General features: G+C 36.2%; 2 protein-coding genes across 5 annotated transcripts in view; one reads left to right on the top strand and one right to left on the bottom strand.

Annotated features, from left to right (window-relative positions):
* Nucleotides 1-6,718, top strand: part of COLQ (collagen like tail subunit of asymmetric acetylcholinesterase) — a 68,543-nt gene extending 61,825 nt beyond the window's left edge. For all 3 annotated transcript variants that reach the window (XM_087917660.1, XM_087917661.1, XM_026708248.2), the window contains 2 exons: nt 1,025-1,127; nt 4,771-6,718. In XM_087917660.1, the coding sequence (XP_087773786.1) occupies nt 1,025-1,127; nt 4,771-4,840 (173 nt within the window). In that variant the 3' untranslated portion in view covers nt 4,841-6,718. The remainder of the gene's footprint in view (nt 1-1,024; nt 1,128-4,770) is intronic.
* The window catches only part of PLEKHA8 (pleckstrin homology domain containing A8), a 69,846-nt gene that overhangs the window by 1,933 nt on the left and 43,134 nt on the right, over nt 1-24,779 (bottom strand). The window contains exon 14 of one of the 2 annotated variants that reach the window (XM_087917662.1): nt 3,815-3,875. In XM_087917662.1, coding sequence (XP_087773788.1) covers nt 3,849-3,875 — 27 coding nt within the window. In that variant the 3' untranslated portion in view covers nt 3,815-3,848. Of the gene's footprint in view, nt 1-3,814; nt 3,876-23,406; nt 24,709-24,779 lie in introns of those variants that run through there. The other variant, XM_026708156.2, reaches the window with a different exon arrangement.

Below are 24,779 nucleotides of genomic sequence, written 5' to 3'. Positions count from 1 at the left end.
TTGTCGATATTCTCCCTATTAGAGATAATTGTAGAATTTCCCATTTTTTCAAGTCTGTTGCAATCTGTTGTTTGAGTTTATAATAATTATCTTCTGCACCACAGCTAATTCAAGCCAATTTTCTGGAACTAGACAACACAGAGAACCACAGACTAATGGCCTTGTTGAATTCATAAATATGCTATAGAAGATAACGTGGTTCATTAGTTTGTGATCATCTGTTGATTGCTGCATGCCTTCATGCAAAATGTTTAATCTGGTTACTCGTTAACTTATTTTCTCATTTCATACAACATCCTAATCCATATACTATTCATCCCAGGTATGGGCTGTGTCCATACAATATGGAAAGCTACAAAAAAAACAAAAAAACCCCACCACATTTAAAATTAGCCAAGCAGTTCTTTTGCAAGGCCAAGATCTTCAACTAACTATCTTGTTTAAATATAGTGAGTAAAGAACAAAGAGAAAAAAAATCTATGCCAATAGCTAAGCAATTCAGCTTGCCAATAGCTAAGCAGGGCAATTCAACCCTCATAAGACCATTTTCTGACTACTGACCAAATAGCTTCTTCTAGGAGAGCCAATCACTTTTGTATCACTGTAACAGTATCAAGGTCAGGCTTTTTTTGTCTCAAGATGGCTGAGCTATGCTAACAGGAAACTGTCTTAAGTCTCTGCTGACCTTTGCTGCTACACAGCAAATTTTGGTGTGCAGGAATATTGCTCCTGGGCGAGAGAAGCAATGTGCCTCTCAACATTCAGCCAGTTGAAAGAAAGACTTCAAAGTTTTACATATGTTTGGGTCCTTTCTTTTGTGGGTAGAGGTGGTATATAATATAAAACACTTATAAATACTTCTAAGCCTGTATCAATAAACTGTATTGATGTAAAGATAATTTGAATTGATAACTTAATCATTAATTGATATAAAGATAATAGATATAATCTAAGCTATATTAATATAAATATAACTATGTCTCTACAAAATAACATATTTTTGTTTTCTATTTTTAAACAATAGGATGCCACCGTGCTTATTGTGGGGATGGCTATCGGCTTGAAGGTGCAGAAGAATGTGATGGGAATGACTTTGGATACTTAACGTGCAAAACATATCTCCCTGGGTATGATCATTTTAAAACTGAATTACAGAAGACGTGTTTTGATTAAACAAATGTGAACTCAAGGGAAGCAGGAAGAGGGAGGCAGTATAATTATTTCCAGAGAAGGGAGGGATAATTAATAAGGGAGATATAGTTGATTTAAAGAAAAGCTTCCTGAAGCCTACAAATTTGAAGATACAAATCTTCTGTATTGGCTTAGAGTGATAAGAAAGATTAATTTTATTCCAAATCAATAGTTGCAGAGCGATAGTGAAGTGATCTGCAAAACTATTCATTCACCTCTAATTACTTGGAAAATAAAGAGGAATTAAATTCTGAAGTGAAAAGATTGGATGAGTAATTGTGTTCTAGAGATAGTTGCACATTATCAGGAATATTTGATTTTCGTTATGTAGACACACACAAAGATATATGTGCATAGGCACAGATCATTTCTGCTTTCCTTAGTTCTCAGACAACTGTGGAAGGCAAGTAAAATCAAGGGGTGATCCTGAAGGACAAAAAATTGTGGAGAAAGGTGACAGTTTCCTCAGATTTACTACACTCTGGAATTGGAGGAAACTAGTCTGAAAAAAGCGATATTAGGTTTAAATTTGAACTGAAATTTTATTGGCTCGTTCAGCAGGTCTCCAACCTTTTAGCTTCCCATAAGGTTTTAAATGCTTTTACATCAAGCATTGGGAGAAGATTAGATGCACATTAGAACTAAATTGTGCCAGATTTTAAATTAGTTGAATTTTATACTTTTAAGTGATTTTGTGCTTCTTTAAATTTTTTGGGTTGCTGCCCAAAGTTGATTGAAAGATGGGTAGCTACATAATTTTTTATAATAACAAATAGATAAATATTGTAAAAGACTGAAGGCCAAACAGTGAGTGATATTCAAAATATGGATGAGTCCAAATTAAAAATTAAAAATGACATTTGATTATATTTGTTTAGTTAATTAAATCTAGTTTAAACTAACATTAAATGTATAGTTAATTAAATTCAATTAATGATTTCAGTAAATGCATTTCAGTTCCTTTATTGTTTGGTAGCATTTGAGTGAGCTCCAGAAAATAGACTACAGTTTCGGAGTAGAAAAGGCCATGTGGTTACATATTTACTTTTGTGTGGCTTCCTAAATATGAATAGCTATCAAGGCAATGAGGATTTTTATAAACCATCTTCTCATTCCCCAACTACTTTTGAATGTTCCATGCTGCTTGGAACGCTTCTAAGAAACAAAAACCATATAAAAGTAGTTCTTGGCTAATATTACAATAGTGCTGAACAAGTTTTACTTACAACAGTTCCTCAGTGTTATGCCTGTTGTTATGCCTGATGTGCCTCCACTATCACATGATTGTGTTTTGACTACCTGGCAACTGACTAGCATTTACAATGGTTGTAGCATCCTATGGTCACATGATTGCCATTTAGGGCCTTCCCTGCCAGCTTGCCACAAGCAAAATAAACGGGGAAACAGCAGGGAAGGTAGTGAGTTGCTTCTGCTCCCCTTGCTTTTTCTCTTGAGGAACCCACTAAGGAGTACGAGATCCCTGCCTGCATTGCACAGCCACATCCAACCTCCAGCTGTGTTTGCCCAGGCCACAACATCCACCCCCTGCATATTTTCACTTCACAGCACTATCACCACCATCCTACTTGCAAGTTGCCTAAGATGATTGTTACTTGCAACTCCCTGTTGGTTTCTCCATTAACTTTGCTTTTTGGAAGCCAACGGGAAATCTTAAGTCATGGTCATGGTCACATGACATCCTCGCTTAACACCTATGATCCTCTCTTAATGATGGCAGAAAGGAATGCCGGGATCACATGACGTCCTGCTTTATGACTGCACCACTTAGGAAGAGAAATTCTTGTCCTAATTATTGACATTAGGAGAACTATTTGAGTGGAGAACATAATTTGGCCCCCTTTTTCTCTTCACAGAACATGTTAACTATTGAGTACCAAATTACTAAAATTTGATTAAAACTACTATTATAGATTCCAGTACCAGAATCTGAAAGTTTGAATGTATCCTCCTTCTTGCCCTTTATCTTCCAAAAAATTAGGGAAGATAAAAATCTGAATAAAATTCTCCTCCTCCTCTTTCACAAGGTTATTTTCATTTCTTTAAATTTCATTCACATACTGGAACTGTCTCCAAAAATATTGCTGTGGTTGTTCCCAGCAGGTTACTTAACTTGGATCTTTGCTTGCTTGCAATCTGATTTGTATGTATTGAAACAACCAGTTTTCTTTGGTTAGCATATCTTTTTACCTGCAGTGGCTGTTGTTCTGCATGCTGTCAGATGCTCTTGCTATTTTACGGGAAGCATTTAATTTGTAAATGAAATTATCTGCAGAGCCCTCTTGGGACATTTTAATTGGCAGGAACAAGAAAGATAGCTCTGCCAAAACTCGGCTGAGTTGATGGCCTGTATCTAATTGTAACTTGCCATAGAACCATGTCCTGCTGTAGATCTGTTTTGAAAGGCAAATGATTGTATGGACATAATTGATGCAAACCCTGAAAAAGATTACCTACCGATAGTGAAAATTAAAAACAGGGCTTCAATTCCAGGAGACCCTCTTGGGCAGTTTCCAGGTGAGATTTTCATTGGCAGGCTGCTCTGGTTTATTACAAGATGATTTTGTAACCCTTTAACTATATTTTGTAATCCTTAGCAACTTACATTTTCGCAGCCTTTGACTGTTTCTTGTTTCCTTCTATGGAATCCACTTTGTCAGAAAAACCTGGAAGAGAAGTGAAAGTATAAAAGGCATAATATCCTACACAGAACTTCACTCCTTTGTACTTTTATTTCCTTTTTTTAATTGCACTTTTATAACTTTGTAAGTAAGTCATGATAGCATGATTTACCTACATTCATCCCCTCATTTTCCTCATAGCAACAACCCTTTGAGATGGGTTGGGCTAAGAAGGAATCATTGACCCAACTTAGCTCCACTGACTTTCATAGCTAATATAGGACTAGAACTCTCAGTCTCCACTGTACCAGATTGACTGTTTAGTAGTATGTATTGACCAAGCTTGATTAGGAACTTCTCCAAAATAATGGAATGATGGTTATAACTATTGCCAATGGCAGCTTATTTTATTCTAGAAAGGGGACTTATTTTGCATTATCTTCATGTGACAATTTTATGTTTCTTTCTACAGAAAACAGAATTCAAAACCTATTCTTAATATCTTTAAATTCAATTTTGTCTAAAGGATTAAGACTATCTGTTTAATTGAGTACCATTTTCTTCCAGTTTGTTTGAAAATTTGCTATATATAAAACCTTCAGTTTCTTTTCTTTTTAAGGGTTCATTTTAAGTAAAATTAAGCCTTCTTAAATGTGCTATGAGTAAAAAAAATAGGTACAAATGGAAACAACCAATACACGCAATATGTCAATTACAAAAGGCAGCTTTACTTGGAGCAGTTTACATCTCGTGGCAATATTGTTAACACCTTCAGACAAGAGCTTCTGCCTATTCCAGGTCTTTGGGAAGGACTCAATAAGTGGATAAAAGGGGCACACCATAAACATGTGGCTGTTAGTGCAGTGAACTATAATAAATAATAGCATTTAAATTATAATAAATAATTTATATGTCATGTCTGCCTTATCTTTTCTCTTAGGTCTTATGGAAAATTACGCTGCACTTCTTACTGTTACATTGACTCTACAGATTGTCGCTATTTTACATGAAAAGTGAGTGGTAAGAAAAGAGTAATCTATATATGACATGCATGCATCAGGTGCTACATTAGTATCATCAAACCAAGACTGGACGATGGAGAAACAATCAATGCTGAAACAACCATTGTCATGTTGCCATGATGATTGGAGATAAATGTTAATTGCCTGATCACAGTGGAAGAAAAACAGACCATTCTTTCCTGTCTCAGTAGAAAACATCCAGTGATCGTAACATTCAAGATTTGCCTTTTTCATGACTGGCTGAATGAATTTTCCTCTGTATCAAGAACAAAAACAAACCAAAGGAACACAATATTTGACTTCATACTGTTAGGTTATTAAAATACAATAATACCTCAATTTAGCACTGTTAGTTCTTCACCTAAGCTCTTCAGGTTTTCTTAACAAGACTTTTCAAGAATAAAAACAAATCATAATCTGTTGGAAGTATTTATAAGGAGTCTTTTGTTTTTGTTTTTAAATTATTATTACAATGTGAAATTTGTACATGCTTTAACTGCATGAATTACATGGAAACACTTTATGTTTGTTGATTTGGGCAATTTAAGTTGCAGTCAAATGCCCTCTAATGTTGTATTAAATATCACTGAATTCATTCTAACTTAACTTCTGTGCAGATCTGCCCAAGAACTAAAGGGAAATAAAGACTATTTAGTTTTAGTTTTTTTAAAAAACCAACAAACCAACAAACCTACATTAAAAAAGAAAGATGCAATGAGATTAAATCATACTTGCTGACAGTTTAAATGGGACAATTAGGAAGGAACCACATTTGCTGGCTAATAACACCAATGAAATAGACACAGTTCAGAATCCTAGGAATAGGATCAGCTTCTAATGCTGAAAGAAATAATGCCTTGAGCATATTCATATTCCAGGCAGCTAAAGCCAACATGGCCAATAGATGAGTAATGATGGAAAGTACAGTTCAGCGACTTCTGGAAGACTGCAGCACATTGTATTTAAAACTAAGGACTCCTATGCAAGTTTATACAGGTGCCAGTTTCATGTCCAGTGGGTCTAAACATTCAGGAAACTGTGGTTAGGATTGTAGTCAGATTTCCTGTAATTCCAGGACAGTAGTTCATATGGAGCAAGCTAGTGAATATACTCTTCCATACATTATATTCATGAAAATATTTGGAAATAATCCTAAGCGAATTCATCTAAAATATACACTGTTACATTTACCACTGCATGGAAGGTTGCATTTGAAACACTGAGTTGCATTAATGATAATTGTTGAAAAACTTTCAATCAAACTTTAATTCTGGCTTATTTGCCAGGAAGTATTAATTAGTTGCTCACTTTTATTGATTTCTGGTCTGATAATTGTTTTCAAGTCTCAGCTTTGTATAACATTATATATGATTGTGTATATATTGTATTTGTACAGCTTAGTTTAAATGCTGTATAGATTTTGTATGTATATAAATGGCTTTTCTTTTCCTATTTTCTAAAAAAAAAATTATCAATCAGAATATTATTTACTTTATAACAGACATTAAAAAGGAAATTTTACATTGGAAATATGCTAAGATACAAATCAAAACTTTAAATGCAGGTAGATTAATTTTTCATTTAGTGAAATACCCGTTCAAATTAAAAGAGTTAAGATAGGCCACTCTTTTCCTGCTATTATTGATCCAAAATATATGTTTGAAATGCATGAAACTTGTAAAACATTGGTTACTGTTATATCCTGCTTTTTCTGTAGATATTAAATACAGAGGAGAGCACACAATTATAATAAAATTAAGCTAACAATTATTCATCCTTTTTACCATAGATATGTAGATGTTAAGTCTGCATGTGTAAAGTATTGTGAAAATATTTTTTTAAATAAAAACCATTCCATTATTCAAATTGGTGCTCCTTTATCTGAATTTCTTGTATTGATTTCCCCCAATTTGAAATTTTACCAGATGTGCTCAATTACAGCTTTAGTCACGTAGAATCACCTTCTGTCTATACAGGCTGTACTTCAACACCTCTGGAGGATTTTACATGGAAGAAGTCTTGCTTACATTATAATAAAATTTCTGGGCATAATCGCATGAATGAAAGTTGTGCCAAGGTCACTTAAGTTCGGTGGTATAACTTTTCAGATGCTTTTTAATTGTGTGCTCAAGTTGCATACAAGCAGGATTTATGGTGCCAAATTTACTATGAATTTGCCCAACAGCTACAATACTCCGTGGTTGTGGATTGTTCCTAGTGACTATCATATGCTCAGGGTGGGGTGCTCAGAAGACTATATTTGTACTATAACTTCTCTTTCTTCAGGGTTTAATCACATGTCCATACTGTATTTCAAATCTATGACTGCATTCTCTGAACCTGTTCCAATTTATTTGAATCCTTTTTAAGATTGTGGTGTCCAGAATCGGGCTATTCAAGAAGAGGTCTGATTAGTGCAGAATACAAAGAAACTCTTTCTTCTCCTGATTTGGAAATTATCACTGCAAACAATCTCCATTTGAGTAGGATTGATTCATCTTCACTCAAGGATCAGCTCCAATTCTAGACCATGTGTTCTTGTTAAGATGATGTAAATTTGGAGGAAATCATAATTAATCATATGTTAAGAATTTCACGCTGTCTTGAAACCTCTTGCTGCAATGTAAGAATATTCCAGGAAGACATTTCATTTAGAACAAAAGTCTATGAAACTCTCATTTTATGCTGCTACTGGCCAGAAGACGAAATAGTAATGTTCAGTGTAAAATCTCTCTTTAGTCATTAGTTGTGAATTGTGGATATGTACCTAAAATCTACTAAGAAATCCCATTATTTATTTGGCAGAGAAAGCCACTCTGGAAAAAAGATTACAGATTTAAACTTTTAAATTGGGTTTCTTCCCCTCTCCATCCAGCCTTTTTTCATTTCAAAGTTTCATTTATTATTGCATTTATCTACATATTATCATTAGTGAACTCCAGCAGTCTTCTGTTCCCCCATTTCTCATTTCTCTGTTGCTGTTTGGCAAAACTTCAAGTTCTAAGAGGCTGCAGCAAAAAGTCTTGTGGTATGTTTTGATTGCATTTATGATCTCTGAGCCAGTTAAGACTGATGTCAATTTATTCAACAAACAAGATGCTATCTCTGATAGGGTCAGCTAACCGGGATTGTATTAAGAGAATGCACTCCTACTGGAAATTACATTATAGATTTTTAAAATTAGGTTGTTTTTTTAAAGAACCAAGATTTTTTTTAAAGGATTATTTTATGCACAAGCATCTTACTCTTCTTCTTATATTTTAATATTTTAAGTATTTATTTTGGCTTGATTTGTAAGAGGTGTAAGTAGATTAGGAACTAATGAAGTGTATATTACCATTAATGCTTACTACTCTATTCCCAGACACATAACTGTATTTTGGGCATTGACAACCAAATCTGTTTACAATCAATTGCAGAATTTTGCTGTCATGTGACTGCAATTTTTGACATCTTTGCTGGTTTGAGACTTTTCAGAAGCAAAAGTATGCAATTTAATTTTGCTCTCTATTAATTAAAAAAAAAACTTAAGAAATATGTATTTATAACTCTAATGCCCTTGAAAAGAAGCAGATCAAGAACAATAAATGCAAACAATAAACCATGGTGAATTTTCTAAGTCCTATAAAATATTTGACAGTATGTGTATGCTTTTTCTAAATTACAAAACATACAAAAAAGCACTAACATCCAAACACCTATCAACCCACACTGTTCTCATGCTATGTTTTAGTATAATGCCGCATTTTTGAAGAAATGGCAAGATGCTTTCCTTCTCTTCAGATTCTACTTGCAGTGAATGTTTTTAGATGGCTACTTCAAGCAGCTATCAGCTACATTTGATCTGTGCATCTGTCCCATGCTATTTGCTCTATTAAAGAAATATGGCTTTTTGTGTCTACTAAAACGGTTAACAGCAATTGCAGTTTTTATAGCACCAATTTACTATGAGAAAACAAATGAAATAAAACCATATAGAGTTGAAAGAGGGGACAGCTGGACAATTCAAAACCTATCTTGAACATCCCAAAGCTCCCTGGGAAACAGTTTTGCTTATCCTACATTCCAGAAAAGCTAGAACTACAATGAAGGAAAACGTTCATAGCAGACCATGGTCTGTACTATTTCTGTGATGGGCTTCTGACAAGGGATGGGTTGCACCTCAGTGTTTTTGGAAAACGACTGGCTCAACTTATCAGGAGGGCTTTAAACTAAAATTGAGGTGGGAGGATGAGCAATCTTTAGGATCTCCAGGACCTAATTCCAAGCAAAAACCTCTAGAAAGCAAGTCAAATAATGAAGTAAAGAGGGATGGAAAGGAAGACAAATTCAAACACCAAATAAGAGACATAGGAAGCATACCCAGTATCAGACATAAAGATCTCAAGTGCCTATATACAAATAAAGTCTGGGAAACAAATAGTATGAACTCAAACTACTAATACATGAAGGCAGATATGATATTAGTTGGAATAACAGAACCCTGGTGGGGTAAAATCCATGACTGGAACTGATAGAAGGATGCAAACTGTTCAAAAAAAACAAAAACCAGATCCCATAAAAGAGGAAGTGGAGTTGCACTGTATGTAAATATTGCTACAGAAATGCTTGAAACCAAAGAGGAAAAACTGAACAAGGAGAGATTTAACCTGGAAGTAAGAAGACATTTTGTGACAGAACAATGAATCAATGGAACAGCTTGCCTTTGGCAATTATGGGAGCTTCATCACTTGAGACTTTCAAGAAGAGATTGGACTGCCATTTGTCAGAATGGTGTAGGGTCTCCTGCTTGGTGTAGGGCGGGGGTTGTACTAGATGACCTACAAGTCCCTTCCAACTCTGTTAATCTATATCTGTGTCTATCAGTCAGAAAAAAGATCTGAAATTCTTCAGATCACTCTTGGGGGACATTTATGGGATAACTACTTTATTTTCCCCATTAACTGAAAAATGGCTGTGATCCAATTCTGGAGAACCGGTAGCGGAAATTTTGAGTAGTTCGGAGAACCAGCAAATAATACCTTTAGTTTATAGCTCAGTACTCTGTATAAGAATATGGGGTTGAATAAAATACAGTTCAGTTAACTAGAGCAAAATTCATCATGCCAATGCAGCCAGATGTTTGACTGTGGACTCTCTCTCTCTCAGTCCTAAGAAGTAGCCAATGGCAAACCACTTCCAAACAAATATTGCCAAAGGAACTGCAGGGACTTGAAAGTATTATCACTCCACAAAAAAATAGAAGGGGGGGAGGGAAGGTGGAAGGAAGGATGGATGGAAGTGAGTCTTTTTTGGAAGAGTTTCCAATCTGGAAAGCATAATTCCCTTTCCCTTTTAATAGCAATTTTATTAATGATTACAATTATAACAGTAAAAACTAATACGAACTAAAAAGAAAAAGAAAAACAATAAGAGAAAAATAAAGAAATATTTTTTAAAATTTAAACAGCCAGAATTTAGAAGGCAGCAATAATCAGCAAGTGTGCTGTCAGCGCTCCAAGCAATGTACCCATTGAAGCAGAACTCCAAGGCAGGTAGATTCCTCAAAGAACAAGGTATTGGATACACCATATTGGCACAACTGGTGAAAACCGATGTTTTCGTCTAATTAAAAAGTAAACGTTCTCCCTTTCCCCCCAGGTAGTGGTGCCAGCAGGTTGCCTGGTTACTCCACTCCTCCTCTTCTCAGCCATGTTTTGGAATAATCCCACAAGAAAACTTTTTATTTTGATGGCAAAGCCAAGCTATCTAATTTCCCCCCCCCCACTTTCTCCGCTCTGTTTTGTGGAAACCATGAAGCCTCAAAGATGGCCTCAGGAAGGTTTGCTTCAGGGTTGACACCTGCCTCTGCAAAGAAGCTAAAGAAACAGTGGACCACTTGGTCAGCAGCTGCAAAAATATTGCACAGACTGACTACAAACAACCACACAATAAAGTAGCAGCAATGGTGCCTTGGAAGATCTGCAAAAAAATACCAAGCAAGATGGCACCGTAAAATAGAGAAAGTAATAGAAAATAAAGAAGCTAAAGTCCTCTGGGAATTTAGAATTCAAGCCAACAGGCACTTGCCATTTAACACTGTAGGCTTATCAATTGTTGATAAGAAAGATTAAAAAGTTTGGATAGTAGATATTGCAGTACAGAATAGAATAAAAAAAAAACTGGAGAAGATAACAAAATACAAATACCTGCAAATAGAAATAAAACAGCTGTTGCAAAAAAAGAAAAGATAGTACCAAAGATAGCAATAGGTAACTTGCATGCAATCCCAAAACAGCTGGAGCACTGCTTGAACACTATGGCATTGACAAAATCACTATCTGTCAATTTTATTTAGAACAGCTTACTTCCTGCAACAATATCTTTGACACCATCAACAATCTACACCTGTTTAACCTATGTCCTAGGAAAGGACTTGAGAGCTGAATAAAAATCCTAAATCTAGTCTGAACATCTGGCTATGTGACAAGCCACAATAATAAAGAAAAATAAAAGAAATAGATAACAAGTGCTTACGGCCTTTATTATATCAAATATAAACTATTTTAGTATTTATCATTTCTTGAAATAACAACAAATGATCTTTTCTTCCCATATTGTATCCTTCTATGAAGCTTTGCAATGTCAGACCTGATATCATTTGCTATTTATTTCAAAAAAGCTTTTTTCTTAAAAAAAAAAGTCTTAAACTTGTAACTAAAATTTCTTTTGCTAGGGATTGAAGGTTAACGCACAATGATGTAAAATCATAGAAAATTTCCTTTCTACCAGATTTTAACTGAATAACTGAAAAACAGTTAATAAGCAATTTCTAAAAGAAAAGGAAGTGTACACAAATATTATCCTTTCAAAGATGCCAACCAAATTGCTATGGAACAGAATCTGGAGCTACATTGTATTATTTGATCAAAAACCATTTGTTCCGGAACTTTAAAAGTTAAACTTATTTATTTGTGTATCTGTTGTATACAAAGCCCAAATTTTATTGCTGTTTGTGGTCTTCAGATTCTTTTTATTTTATTTATAACCCATTTGGGTATCAGAGGATACGAGAATATGTAAGAAATAGTACATGATCAAAAATATAAGAGACACAGATGCTTTTGTTTAATGAGCAATAAGATTTCTGCTAAGGAAATGGGAAGAGGTTGTAAACATCCTCCAGAACACCTCCTTCAAACTGAAAGAAGGCTCATATTTCAAGTCTCTTGCCACATTTTACTTTCAGATAACTTGAGAGAACTAGTGTGGAATAGCCTACAATTTTCCATATTGTCAGCACTCTAGAATGGAAGGATTTCTTCTCTGAAAGTGTATATCTTCCCAGCACTCACTCCATCACATGCTAAATGTGGGCTTGAAGGACACATATTTAACAATCCTGACTTAGGCAGATGATCAGAAGTTTCCACACTTTATTTAGAGAGACATAAATTGTGGCAGTGTCCCAAAGTTTTCATGCTTGATAATGTAGGCAATTCAGATACTTAGTAAAATGGAAATCTGCTTTGCAGACTTGGAAAACAACAACAACAATAATAATAATAATTACACTTGTGTAAAAGAAAAAATATGGATTCTAATTTTATCCCTACTAGTTTTACATTAAGCTTTGTGCCTTGATGATATTTACTTAATATCATGGGCAAAAAAAAAGAGTATCAGGTTCCATATTATATACCTGAGTTTACTATCTTGGTTTCAAATTACAGGAAAGAATTGAATATTGAATTGTGACTTGTGACTTGGGGAGGAACCCACAGGATCCATCGGTAATGAATTACTTCTCAGTTGCATGAAGATTGTATGCCAGCTGTTAAGAAAAAAACCAAGTGGGAAGCTATATGATCTATTGGAAAATATGTGAGACATGCCTTGTCTCTGAAGAAGAGATATGGCCAGACTACATCAACCCTGCAAACAGATGCAAAATTAATTAGAATAGATTTGGAAAAAAGCCATAATCAGAGTGACAGAGAAAGCATAATCTTAGGGAGAGAAGGAGAAAAGCTATCTAGAACTATATGCATATTAGATCTAGTTGATTTTGCAGATAATGACTAGCAGTAAAAATCTGTGCCATAAATTACCCAATTTGCATTTCTAATTAGCCTTTGTATGTATAGAACGTTCCTGATTTAGTTGGGTTCAAGGACCCATGTTTGCAGCCTCTGAATTCTCACAGTCCAATTGCCTCTTTTTTGTCCATAAAATCCTGGCCTGTGCTCACAACAGACTTCATGGATCTAGACATGACTAAATCTGCAACATGTCACCAACAGCACTATGTAAACAGCACTGATGTATACATACATACATGTACATATGATAAAAGAATGGGCTAGAAAATTACATGAGCATTGAAAACCAGGACACACATTTTTTTTCCCCTGAGCTGAGAGTCATTATAGTCTTTTTTTTAAAACAAGTTTTTTTTCAGTTTTCTACATTTTAGCATCTCTTTTTAGTAAACAGTATGATTACAGGTTCCACATATACATATAAATATGACCATAGTTACATATTCAATTTTTATATTCAATTTCTAGTCTTAACAATATTTTTATGCATTTTCTATTTTGTTATATTATTCCAAGTGCTTATCTCATAATTTAATTCACAAATATTAACTTCATAGTTATTGTATTGTAATACTTTTAATTGTCACATTTGTATAATCCTCTTAAGTTCTAATTAGTAACACTTCTTCTATAAATTGTTCCCCCCCTTAATATAAATTTAAGTGCGCCACCTCAAAGTTACATATTCATTAATTATTTCCCCTTTTAAATCACATCAAATATTTAGCATTTTATTTCCTACAACTTTAAAATTATTAATCCCCTTTAAAACTACATAACATGTATAAATCAGATTCTGCATGGTTTCCCCTTCTTAATTCCATAAAATTTATCTACAATTTCAGAGAAGAAAAAGGACATATTTATCTACTCATTTAATCCTAAACCCTAATGCCAATTTCATTTCATTCCTTTATGGTGATTAAAGATGGCCCCTTCTGAAATTTGCTCCACCTCTTCTTCTGTACTTTGTCTTTGTTGTTCATACTCTGCAATCGCCTTTTCAAAAAATTTAAAAATGAAGCCCAAAGTTTCACCTCTTTCTAGTAGAGTTTCCTTAATGTTTCCAAGTTCCATTTTAGTGCCTGAAGAGATATTGCCATTTTAAAATTTTCTATTCTATTTCTAGTTAATGTCTTTAAAGTTAATTTCCAACAGTCCACTTTTGTTTCCTTCCTCTCAACTTTTAGTCCACAGCTAGTCCAATACCAAGTCCATAACAGAATCAACAATTAATCCAAGGGCAGAATCTTCCTGTTTCTTTCTTTACTTCAATATTTCAATTTTCCAAAACTCTTATTTTATTGTATCAATTTTCTTTATATTTTTAAGAAACAGAGTCTTTAAAAAATAGTCAAATTGAATTTAACTCAGACGGCACTCTTTGTTCTAACAAATCCACACCTCCTCTTTTCTTTTCCTTCCCAATTATTCAGAGTTTTTCAAATCACAATCTTCCAAAAAGATCAAATCCAATTAATATGAATTTCCTCTTTAGTGATCTATAGTTCAGTTTGAATTAGTGCTTATATAAAATCAAGATATACTCATCCAAGTTAGTTGTGTAATTCCTTCTGCAGCTTCTACCTCTCTCAGCTCGAAGCTCCTCCATCACTGTCAAAGGCAATTCACACCTTTTTAAAAGCTTCTTTCAATTCGCCACTTTGAGTCCTTTCTTAAAGATACTTTGTAATGTTGATCCAGAGAGCAATTTCCATTTAGTTATATTGTCCTGTTCCTCCTGCTGTTGCTTCTTCCACTCTCTCCTGCCCAATACTTATTCCAGTGGCCATTTTAGACCACCGCTTCAAGTGTCTTCAGGAGGGAGCTTTGCCAAACTGGGGGGGATTTGTGTCTCTCCTCTACCTGGCTGATGGTCTCCCCTTCCTCTGCCACCCCTATGAGGCAGCTTCTGCCCCAAATCTAAAAGATCGTGGCTCTCCGATGCTGAAGCACGGACCAAAGCCATGCATGATTGTGGTCTACAGTCTGTCTTTGGGGAGGCTCAAAACTGGAACCAGAGTCATTATACACTGCACAAAAAAATAAAGGGAACACATAAACAACACAATGTCAATCACACTTCTGTGAAATCTAACTGTCCACTTAGGTAGCAACATTGATTGACAATCAATTTCACATAGTGTTGTGCAAATGGAATAGACACAGGTGGAAAGCAGAGGCAGTTAGCAAGACATTCCCAATAAAGGAGTAGTTCTGCAGGTGGTGACCAGAGACCACTTCTCAGTTCCTATGCTTTCTGGCTGATGGTTTGGTCACTTTTGAATGTTGGCGGTGCTTTCACTCTAGTGGTAGCATGAGACGGAGTCTACAACCCACACAAGTGGCTCGGGTAGTGCAGTTCATCCAGGATGGCACATCAGTGCGAGCTGTGGCAAGAAGGTTTGCTGTGTCAGCGTAGTGTCCAGAGCATGGAGGTGCTACCAGGAGACAGTCCAGTACATCAGGAGACGTGGAGAGGCCATAAGAGGGCAACAAGCCAGCATCAGGACCGCTACCTCCACCTTTGTGCAAGGAGGGACAGGAGGAGCACTGCCAGAGCCCTGCAAAATGACCTCCAGTGGGCCACAAATGTGCATGTGGCTGCTCAAACAGTCAGAAACAGACTCCATGAGAGTGGTATGAGGGCCCGACGTCCACAGGTGGGGGTTGTGCTTACAGCCCAACACTATGCAGGACATTTGCCATTTGCCAGAGAACACCAAGATTGGCAAATTCGTCACTGGCGCCCTGTGCTCTTCACAGATGAAAGCAGGTTCACACTGAGCACATGACAGACGTGACAGGGTCTGGAGATGCCGTGGAGAACGTTCTGCTGCCTGCAACATCCTTCAGCATGACCAGTTTGGCAGTGGGTCAGTAATGGTGTGGGTTGGCATTTCTTTAGGGGTCCACACAGCCCTCCATGTGCTTGCCAGAGGTAGCCTGACTGCCATTAGGTACCGAGATGAGCTCCTCAGACCCCTGGTGAGACCAAATGCTGGTGCGGTTGGCCCTGGGTTCCTCCTAATGCAAGACAATTCTAGATCTCATGTGGCTGGAGTCTGTCAGCAGTTCCTGCAAAACGAAGGCATTGATTCTATGGACTGGCCCGCCCGTTCTCCAGACCGGAATCCAATTGAGCACATCTGGGACATCATGTCTCGCTCCATTCACCAATGCCACCTTGCACCACAGACTATCCAGGAGTTGGGGGATGCTTTAGTCCAGGTGTGGGAGGAGATCCCTCAGGAGACCATCCGCCACCTCATCAGGAGCATGCCCAGGCATTGTAGGGAGGTCATATAGGCACGTGGAGGCTACACACACTTCTGAGCCTCATTTTGATTTGTTTTAAGGATATTACATCAAAGTTGAATCAGCCTGTAGTTTTTTTTTCCACTTTAATTTTGAGTGTAACTCCAAATCCAGACCTCCATGGGTTGCTAAATTTGTTTTCCATTGATAATTTTTGTGTGATTTTGTTGTCAGCACATTCAACTATGTAATTAACAAAGTATTTCATAAGAATATTTCATTCATTCAGATCTATGATGTCTTATTTTTGTGTTCCCTTTATTTTTTTGAGCAGTGTAGTCTTTTGAGTAGTACATGAGGAAGGGGAAGTATACTTTAAAAAATAGTGCGTGAAGGACAGAAAGAAGCAACTAATAGCACTAAAGTTGCTAAAGTTAAAATAACCCATCAGCAATATATTCGATCTATTTCTTATACTGTGCCATTAAAATTGCAATTTGGAGGCAGCAGTCTTTGGGAACAACACCTATGACTTTTAGGAAACACATATGGCAGAGTGTTAAAAACTGAAGGTGTTCAGTGGGTGAATTGGGTGCCCTGTTTTTCAATTCTGCCTTGGTAGAAAATAAAAAAGATTCCCTACTCTATAACAAGAGTACAGCTGAGAATGCTAAACAGTAAGTAGCATACTTATCTTCAGTTATAGAGCAGAAATATTAAAAGAGACGCATCTGCAGACCTGATATTTTTATTACGTTTACAGATATATTATGGAATCTTGATGGAGAATTTTGGAAGTGGGAAGTCAAGTTGGTTAGATTGAGAAATATAAAAATAGATAATCTCAGGCACTAATAGTTAAATGCAGAACTGAAACCCTTAATATGTTTGCAGACATCCAGCTGCCTTCAACAATGTATGAGTAAGATACATACAGATAAAATATTATTTGAGGACAGAGATTGTTTTTATCAATCACTTTCTGTTTCTAGAGGTCAGTGAAGGCTGCCCCATAGTGAAAATTATAGGGAATAACTGTCCTGCTATCAGCTGTATTTAGGGGGTGGAAATGGATTGGCTTTGTTTTTGGACAGACTGCATATTCAGTCAAGAAAGACTGCCCTTACAGAAACAATTTATGTTATTTTCAAACAGTTTGGATAGAAAATATATATACAAATAATTTGTTGTCTCAAAATCTCTTTGCTACTGAACTATTTTCTAAGCAATGCTCATTCATGCCACCCAGTGGCACTTTTATGAATATTCTTGTGGGAAAATATCTACAGACTATTTCAATTACATAGAAATGTACACCTACTTACCAATTTAGTGTAACTAAAGCATTAGGACATATTGCAATTCTAAACAGCCGAGAACTTTAGTAAATAAATAAATGAGTATGTTGATTAAAATAAAACAAAAGTCCCTTCAGGCATCACCAGTAGGAGGAAGGTTGCACCACAATTTTAGTCTGATTTTGTTGCCACAAAAAGCACATGCTCGCATTGGTAGTGGCCAGAAGAAAGTCCGTGAATTATAATCTTTTTTGGGCACTTGGGATAAATAAAATATTCTGCTATTGAATTATGCATCCCTGCCAAGCAGTTTCCCTATCTGAGCTGATGGAACTGGAGGTGGAACATACTTTCAAACCTGTAACCTTACAATAAAGGTAGCAGTATTAGTATCTTTGATTTTAATTTACTGGCCTGGATTACCTAGGAGGCTTAACATTATGCGATTAGCCTAAACTGCACGACACAATAGACTCCCTTTTTCTCAGTTGAATAGATGGACTGTAATCTGAAAGTGGGGAGAAAGGAGGAGAAGGAATCGATATTTTATTCTGAACAATGGCAAACATCCTTCCAGACCACATTATCTGGAACAATATGCATAAAAAATCTTGAATTTGTTCACATCTGGAGGATTTACTTTTGAAAAAACTGTCCCCTAAATTTTATTTTTATTTATTGATCATTTTATTTGGCACCTATCATGCTGAGGGCCTACTCTTAGGTGGCTTAAAACAATAAAAAGAAACAAAGAGAGTGTTAACAAAACAGAAGTAAAATATTAGAAAAATAAAACAATGCAAAAGGAAGTGATGAGAATATGGGTAGGTGGGTGGAGAACAAATGGTGGGGGGAGGTAGAGTTTGCTTTCAGTCCAGCAGCTACTTCCAGCATGGAAATCCCCCATTCGGTTCCATAAATGAAATGGTCCAGAAGGAAATACAGCTTGGTCTATAGACAAAAGGAATGCTCTCCAGTACTTTGGCATATTTTATCAATTAATCAATTAATTTTGCACATCTCTTCCCTAGCAATTTAGTAGAATACAGTGCAGAGAGGCATCATAGATTAATATGCTGATGCCCAAGCGTCCATTCCTCCTATGCTATGGCCAATGCAGTTCTTTCATATAAATCTAAGTTAATTACAATACATGGAATAAAAAATATTAAGAATGTGGGTAAAAGTCAACTCATTCTCATCTAATTGAACAACACTTAGAACCAATTATTGAGACCACTTCGTGCTTAAGCGTTCTTTTTCTTTTGCTCATCATCTTCATTGTACATCCACCAGAAATTTGGAGAATTGTTATAATAATTGTGCAACTCTTTTTATTTGGAATAACACTTCATTCTTTCTATATTCATTCCTATTAACACATTCAGTATTAGTGAACCAAAGTTCTTTCAGTCCCACATTTTAACACTGCAAGTATCTCTGAGCTTATATCCTTATCCCGGGTGTTCTTATACTGACTGGGGTCATGAGCCCCTGGGTGGTTGCAACTGAATTTGGAGTGAAGAATCCCTGTGAGATTGTGAGAAGTTGGAGCCAGACTCTATGATGTTGAAATTCAGCCAGAATCCATAAAACTGGAGTCAAGCCAGATTTTCCTGCCACTCGACACTTGCAGTCTGGCTGTCCATTTTATTATCCTGCTGATTAGTTTGGTTGTTTGGAAGCAGCACCTGTCCAATATACAGCTATTTTCCCAAGATCTCACAAGCTCATTGTTGACCATATTGTTCACTCATCCAGCCTACCTTTATCTCTTTTTTTTCCCACTCAAAACATCTTTTTCTCTCAACTGGCAAAACTACTGTAAAGGAGCCCAGGCTGCTAGCAATTTACGCCATTAACTGCTCGTTAGCACCAACTTGGTATAATAGAATCTAAAATAATCCCAAATTCTTTCCATCTATGTTTAATGGTTAGACTTTGGGACATGGAGGAGAGAAACATGGCCAAGAGAATGGTCAGATTAGAAGATGGCAAAGGTCACATTTGGTGAGGCAAGAAGCTCAAGATCCTCCTAAGCTTCTTGCAAAGAAAAGGGTGGAGAAGGGAGGAATTGCTTTCAAGGTTCTTTCAATGTAGCATTGCAAAAAGTAGAATTAACTCCTGATCTGGTTTGTCCCACAAGGCCAACATCTATCTTGCAGATCTTAAAGTACAATATTCCCCGGTGTCTCTTTACAGCCTAAGAAACCAAGTTTTCCCCCCCAGCTCTTGCTTTGTCCACTATCCAATAGTGTCTCTTACCTTATTGTTCCCTTAATGGTATCTCTTTGTCCAATTTCCCTAGGTCTTTCTCGTGTACCATTATACCATGCTTTGAGAGCCGAATCTACAATGGGTACTATCAAAGTAAGAATGAATTGTGGAAATTCTTGTTTTAGACATGAATTCAATCTATATTACAAGACAATCCTATTTGTGTTCAGTCAGAATTAAATCTATGTTCAGTAGAGTGGCACTTACAGGCCTTCAATTCTAAAAAGCAATTACGTCCCAAGTAAAGACTGAGGTTGGCCACTTTCAGCTTTTATATTGCAATAAAAGTTAGACTGCAGGAACAATGTGCAAATAATGTAAATTGATTCCAACAAATAACCCAGAATTTTAAACACACAGAATACTCCTAAAAACAGGTTTCACTTTAATGAAGCTAGAAGTTCTCCACCTGCTTTATAGCAGCTAAAAATTACCACTGGATTAACAGGAAACTAGAGACAATAAGATCCAAAGTTTATTATTCAGGTAAATGAGATTGCATTCTATGTACCATCATTTCTAATGAAGAGGAGAGATCATCTTTGGATTGCACTTCAAAGTCCAGTAACTAAAAGAAATATTGTCCATTTTCAAGGCATGGATTATGATAAAACAAAAGACAGGAAAAAAATAAAACAAATATGTAGCATGGTAGAATACTAAGCATTACTTGTAATATTTTTTATGATGATCCTCTATTTGCTTTTTTTTAACAGGAAAATTATCTATGATACACTGTTATCTTGAATCTGAAATAGGATCAGAATGTGGCAATTTTGCTTTCAGAGTATATTTTTAAAGGAATATTACAAATTATCGAAGTATGATACATTCAACTACTGAGTGTGAGGTGAAGAAATTCTAACAATCTTCCTATATGTTGCTTGATAGAGGCTTAGAGTATGCAAATCATACAGGTCAATTGCAGTTCATGAAGTACTTTCCCAATTGCTTTCTCATATGTTACCCAAGTCCCAAACAATTTATAATAATAAGAGATATGAAACTTATGTATAGTGTATTTACATGAAAAAAGCTTCACTGTAAAATACAGACTATTTTTGCCTTGCTGCTCATTTCCCTGAGAATACACAATTAACAAAGAATTAACTGATTTAAACCAACCAGGGATAACATTCATTTCATCCAAGTAAAGCAAATCACACCCATGTTTAGAGGTATTACAAATTCACTTATTTTTCTATACAAAACTCCTCTGCTATTTGGTGGAAAACTGTGTCTTGTTTTTCCAATTCTGAATAGTTTTTTTTCCAGTAAGAACAAAGGCATTTTTCATTGTAATCCAAATAATATACTATGTAACATATCAACTGGACATTACTGTCGCTTAATTTGGTTTGACAAAAGCATGATGTCTTAGAATGGCAACATACCGTAATATAAAAAAATACAACTTCATATCATACATATCATTGTGGGGTAAATGCCAACATTTCATATTCCCTGGAAAAACACGGTTTCTATCATAAATTACACAACCTTTCATCAAGTAAGAAAATCATCTAATTAAGAGAATGTGACAGTAAAAGAATGACTACGGTAAAAAAAAAAAGGAAAAATGTATTATGCAAAACAATGGCAAAACATGATACAAAACTACAACTGCAGGCTGACCTTAGTCAACAAGTAAACATGTGCATAGCTTGCAACTCAAATTACATTCACTGTCATCACTACCAACCTGTCAAACAAGGCTGCCATGATGGGTAAGCTAACAAAAGAATTAAGCATGTAGAGGACAACACATTGCCTGATCAGGTTTTTTTTAAAATTATTATTATTATTATTATTATTATTATTATTAATTCTGCACAAATATGCTCTGGTGTTGTCCTAAATGAGAAAGCCTCAAAAGTGTCCAGAAGCCATTCTAATAGAAGAGAGAAAACCCCCTCTGGTATGATGGCACTTATGCTGATGGATTTCTACAAACCAGTTTTGCTCCAAATTTGTAGATCTCCCATTTGTGGAGGTCTTACAGAAGAAGCAAATATGGGACAACTCTGGATGTGTGTTGTTAATCCGATGAATCCCCCCACCCCAAAGTTCTTATGTAAGACAATCCCTAAACTAGTGTAATTTATTTTCATGCCCCAAAGTCTGAGGGCTGGGGTAAACAAGCTGGAAGGGGAATAAAGAAACCTATTTTCAGATACCTATTCTGGCCACTGAAAGTTAAGGACTTGACATTAGTCCTTTTTCTCCATCTTGAAGCTCCACCCAGTTATATTATTAATTTCCTTACTTAGTTTGGTTGCAAGTAGTGACGTAAACAAAGTAACCAGTCAGTTCTTCTCTTTGGATTTCACTTGGTGAGAAAAAGAAAAGAAAATTAAAAGATTCCCAAGCCTCAGCTTGAAATACTGCTAATCGTCTATAATACAAAAGTTGGAAAATAATTTCATTTTTTGTTTTGTTTTTCTCCTGAAACAAAAGTATTATTTTTGAAGGAATATTTATGAGCAGGAAATTTATCCAAGTTAGAATATTAACAAAAGTATTTATAAAGTGCCTCAAAATTCAGTAATGTATATTCAATACAGAAAAATCTACTTCCCTTTTTTAATACGGCCTTATGACTTCAAAAAGAAACTATTTCTAAAAAAAGCATGGGCATATAAATGTGTGATGGAAAAAACATATTTCATGTACCAATTGCTCACAAAATAACATGATAAGACCATTGGTTAAGTGTTTCTATAATGAATTCCAAACTCTTCTTCTTCTTCTTCTTTTTCTTCAGCGTTTGTCTCGCGCTCGGGCGAGGTCCGCTAATGTCCTTGAGTACTGCTTCCACACCTGTCTGTCTGCCACGTGTGTCGGGTCTGCCTCGCGATCTCTAGATCGGCCTTGATCGTGTCCATCCAGCGTTGTTTAGGTCTACCACGCGGTCTCGCTCCTCCGACAGTCACCTTCATTACAGATTTGATGATGGATTCTTCCTTGGCGCGGCTCACGTGGCCGAACCATCGTAGCCGGGACTGCCTCATGACCGTGGGGATGGGCACGACGTTGAACCGTCTACGCACTTCTTCGTTCCTGACGCGATCGAGTAGGGTGAGGCCTACCGACCATCGGAGCATTCGCATCTCCATTATCTGGAGTCTGCTTTCGACTTCTTTGGTCGTCGGCCAGCACTCTGCGCCGTATATGCCACGGGCGCACCACAGAGTTATAGATTTTCGCCTTCAGGCGCATCAGCATCTTCTTGTCACAGAGGGACGCCCGTGACGGACTTCCATTTGCCCCACGCTGCATTGATCCTGGCTGCCACCTCAGTTTGTAGTAGGCCTTCTTCCCCAAGAGTAGTTCCCAGGTACTTGAAGGTGGAGGCGCGCGGTAGCTCCTGCCCGTTCACGTGGATGGAGCCTGTCATTTCATTGTCAGTGGTCAGGTATTCGGACTTCTTTTCAATGAATTCCAAACTCATTGTTTGTATATTGAATATAAAAGCAAAATATAAATGCTTAAAAAGAGAAACAATAGATAAAGTTTCTGGATTTCCTGAGTTATCCAATCATTGCATTTGATTAAGATGGCAAAATACAATTTTCTACAATCATTCTATTGACATAAATGCAGGTATGTATAAATGACAGCATTTGTGCTTAGTTAATTATAGAATGTTTCAAATTTTATAGACTAGCAATTTATTACCCAGGTAGATCATCAGGTAGCTATATCCAGATACCAACTTAGTTTTCTAATCCTAAAACTTCAAGTTTTCTTTGAAATTTCTAATTAATAGTTCCTAATAATTTAAAACCTAAAAAATACTCTAAGTTTGCTTTAAGCACATTCATATAGATGGGCCAGCCTATACAGAATGTTAAAGGTTTCCCACTATTATGGACTATTTATCTCATTTTGTTCTAAATTTAGCCAGATCTGATAGTGCTAGACCAACCATAAAATGTAGGCTTCTAATATGAAAAGTGTAGGAATAGCAAAAGTTCTGCCCAATCCAGAGCATATCAGTTTGAGACACTTTTGCACTATATGATGTTAGGTATATACTTCCAGTCCTAGAATCCAAGGGCATTTGGTTATTAGCACTGGAAAGGACTAAATCCAATTATGGCACAGGGCAGAATTAACCCTCTTTTTTCCTGGTATTTCTGGGCTATTATGAAACCACAGCTCCAGGTTAGAAGAAATAAATTCTATTAAGAGGTGTATCATACCTGTTAAGTAGAATAGAGCTGGTTCATTGCTATAGCTCCCTTAATAGATACAGCCAATAGTTTCAAAATTCAATGTGAACTTGGCAAAAGAAGGGAGAGCAAAGATGTAGTTGTGATATAAATCCTTTACAAGACAGACTCTAATGTGAATTGGCTGAGTTTTACAGTTACAGGTATATATCACTGGGTTGGAATAAATGCTTCAGCAAGTTTTAAATGTCCAACCAAATGGTACTAAACTCCTCAGACTGGAACCACTTCCATATTTGGCCTGTTATTCATTAAATAAACAATATATCTCTATTCTAAGGATCTTGCCGTAAAGATAGGTGGAACCCAGCTAGATTAAACAGCAACTTTGCATTTAAACACAAAACAAGTATTTTTTTAAAACTGTATATTAAAAAAAAGAAGCAGCATGGAATTCTTTCCCATGTATGGAAAAAAAACAAAAACAGATACAGCTTTCTGAGGAAAAGAGCAACATAGTACACTGATGGACAGAATCCCTGAATATTGAAAACAAAGTTGAGCTGAGGTCAGACCACTTCATCTGACTCTAGTCCATGTTCTTCATATAATGCATCCAAGATGTTGAGCTGCTTTTCCATGGCTGGTAGGTAAATATTAAGGTCCCGCTGCATTCCATGATAAAAAGCTTCTTCTTGATTTTCACATTCTGCAAGCGACAACGCAGCCACAAAGCCTGCATAGGTGGGAGATGCTCTTAGAGCTAGCTGAAAGGAAAGGGGGTAAAAAGAAAGTCAAGCATGGTATCTTCTAATTTCTACTTCATCATTTGCATTGG

Source organism: Pseudonaja textilis, chromosome Z (assembly GCF_049901715.1).
Source record: "Pseudonaja textilis isolate UNSWEBS1 chromosome Z, rPseTex1.2, whole genome shotgun sequence".
Classification (NCBI taxonomy): Eukaryota; Metazoa; Chordata; class Lepidosauria; order Squamata; family Elapidae; genus Pseudonaja; species Pseudonaja textilis.
This window is presented reverse-complemented; position numbering and strand designations above follow the sequence as displayed.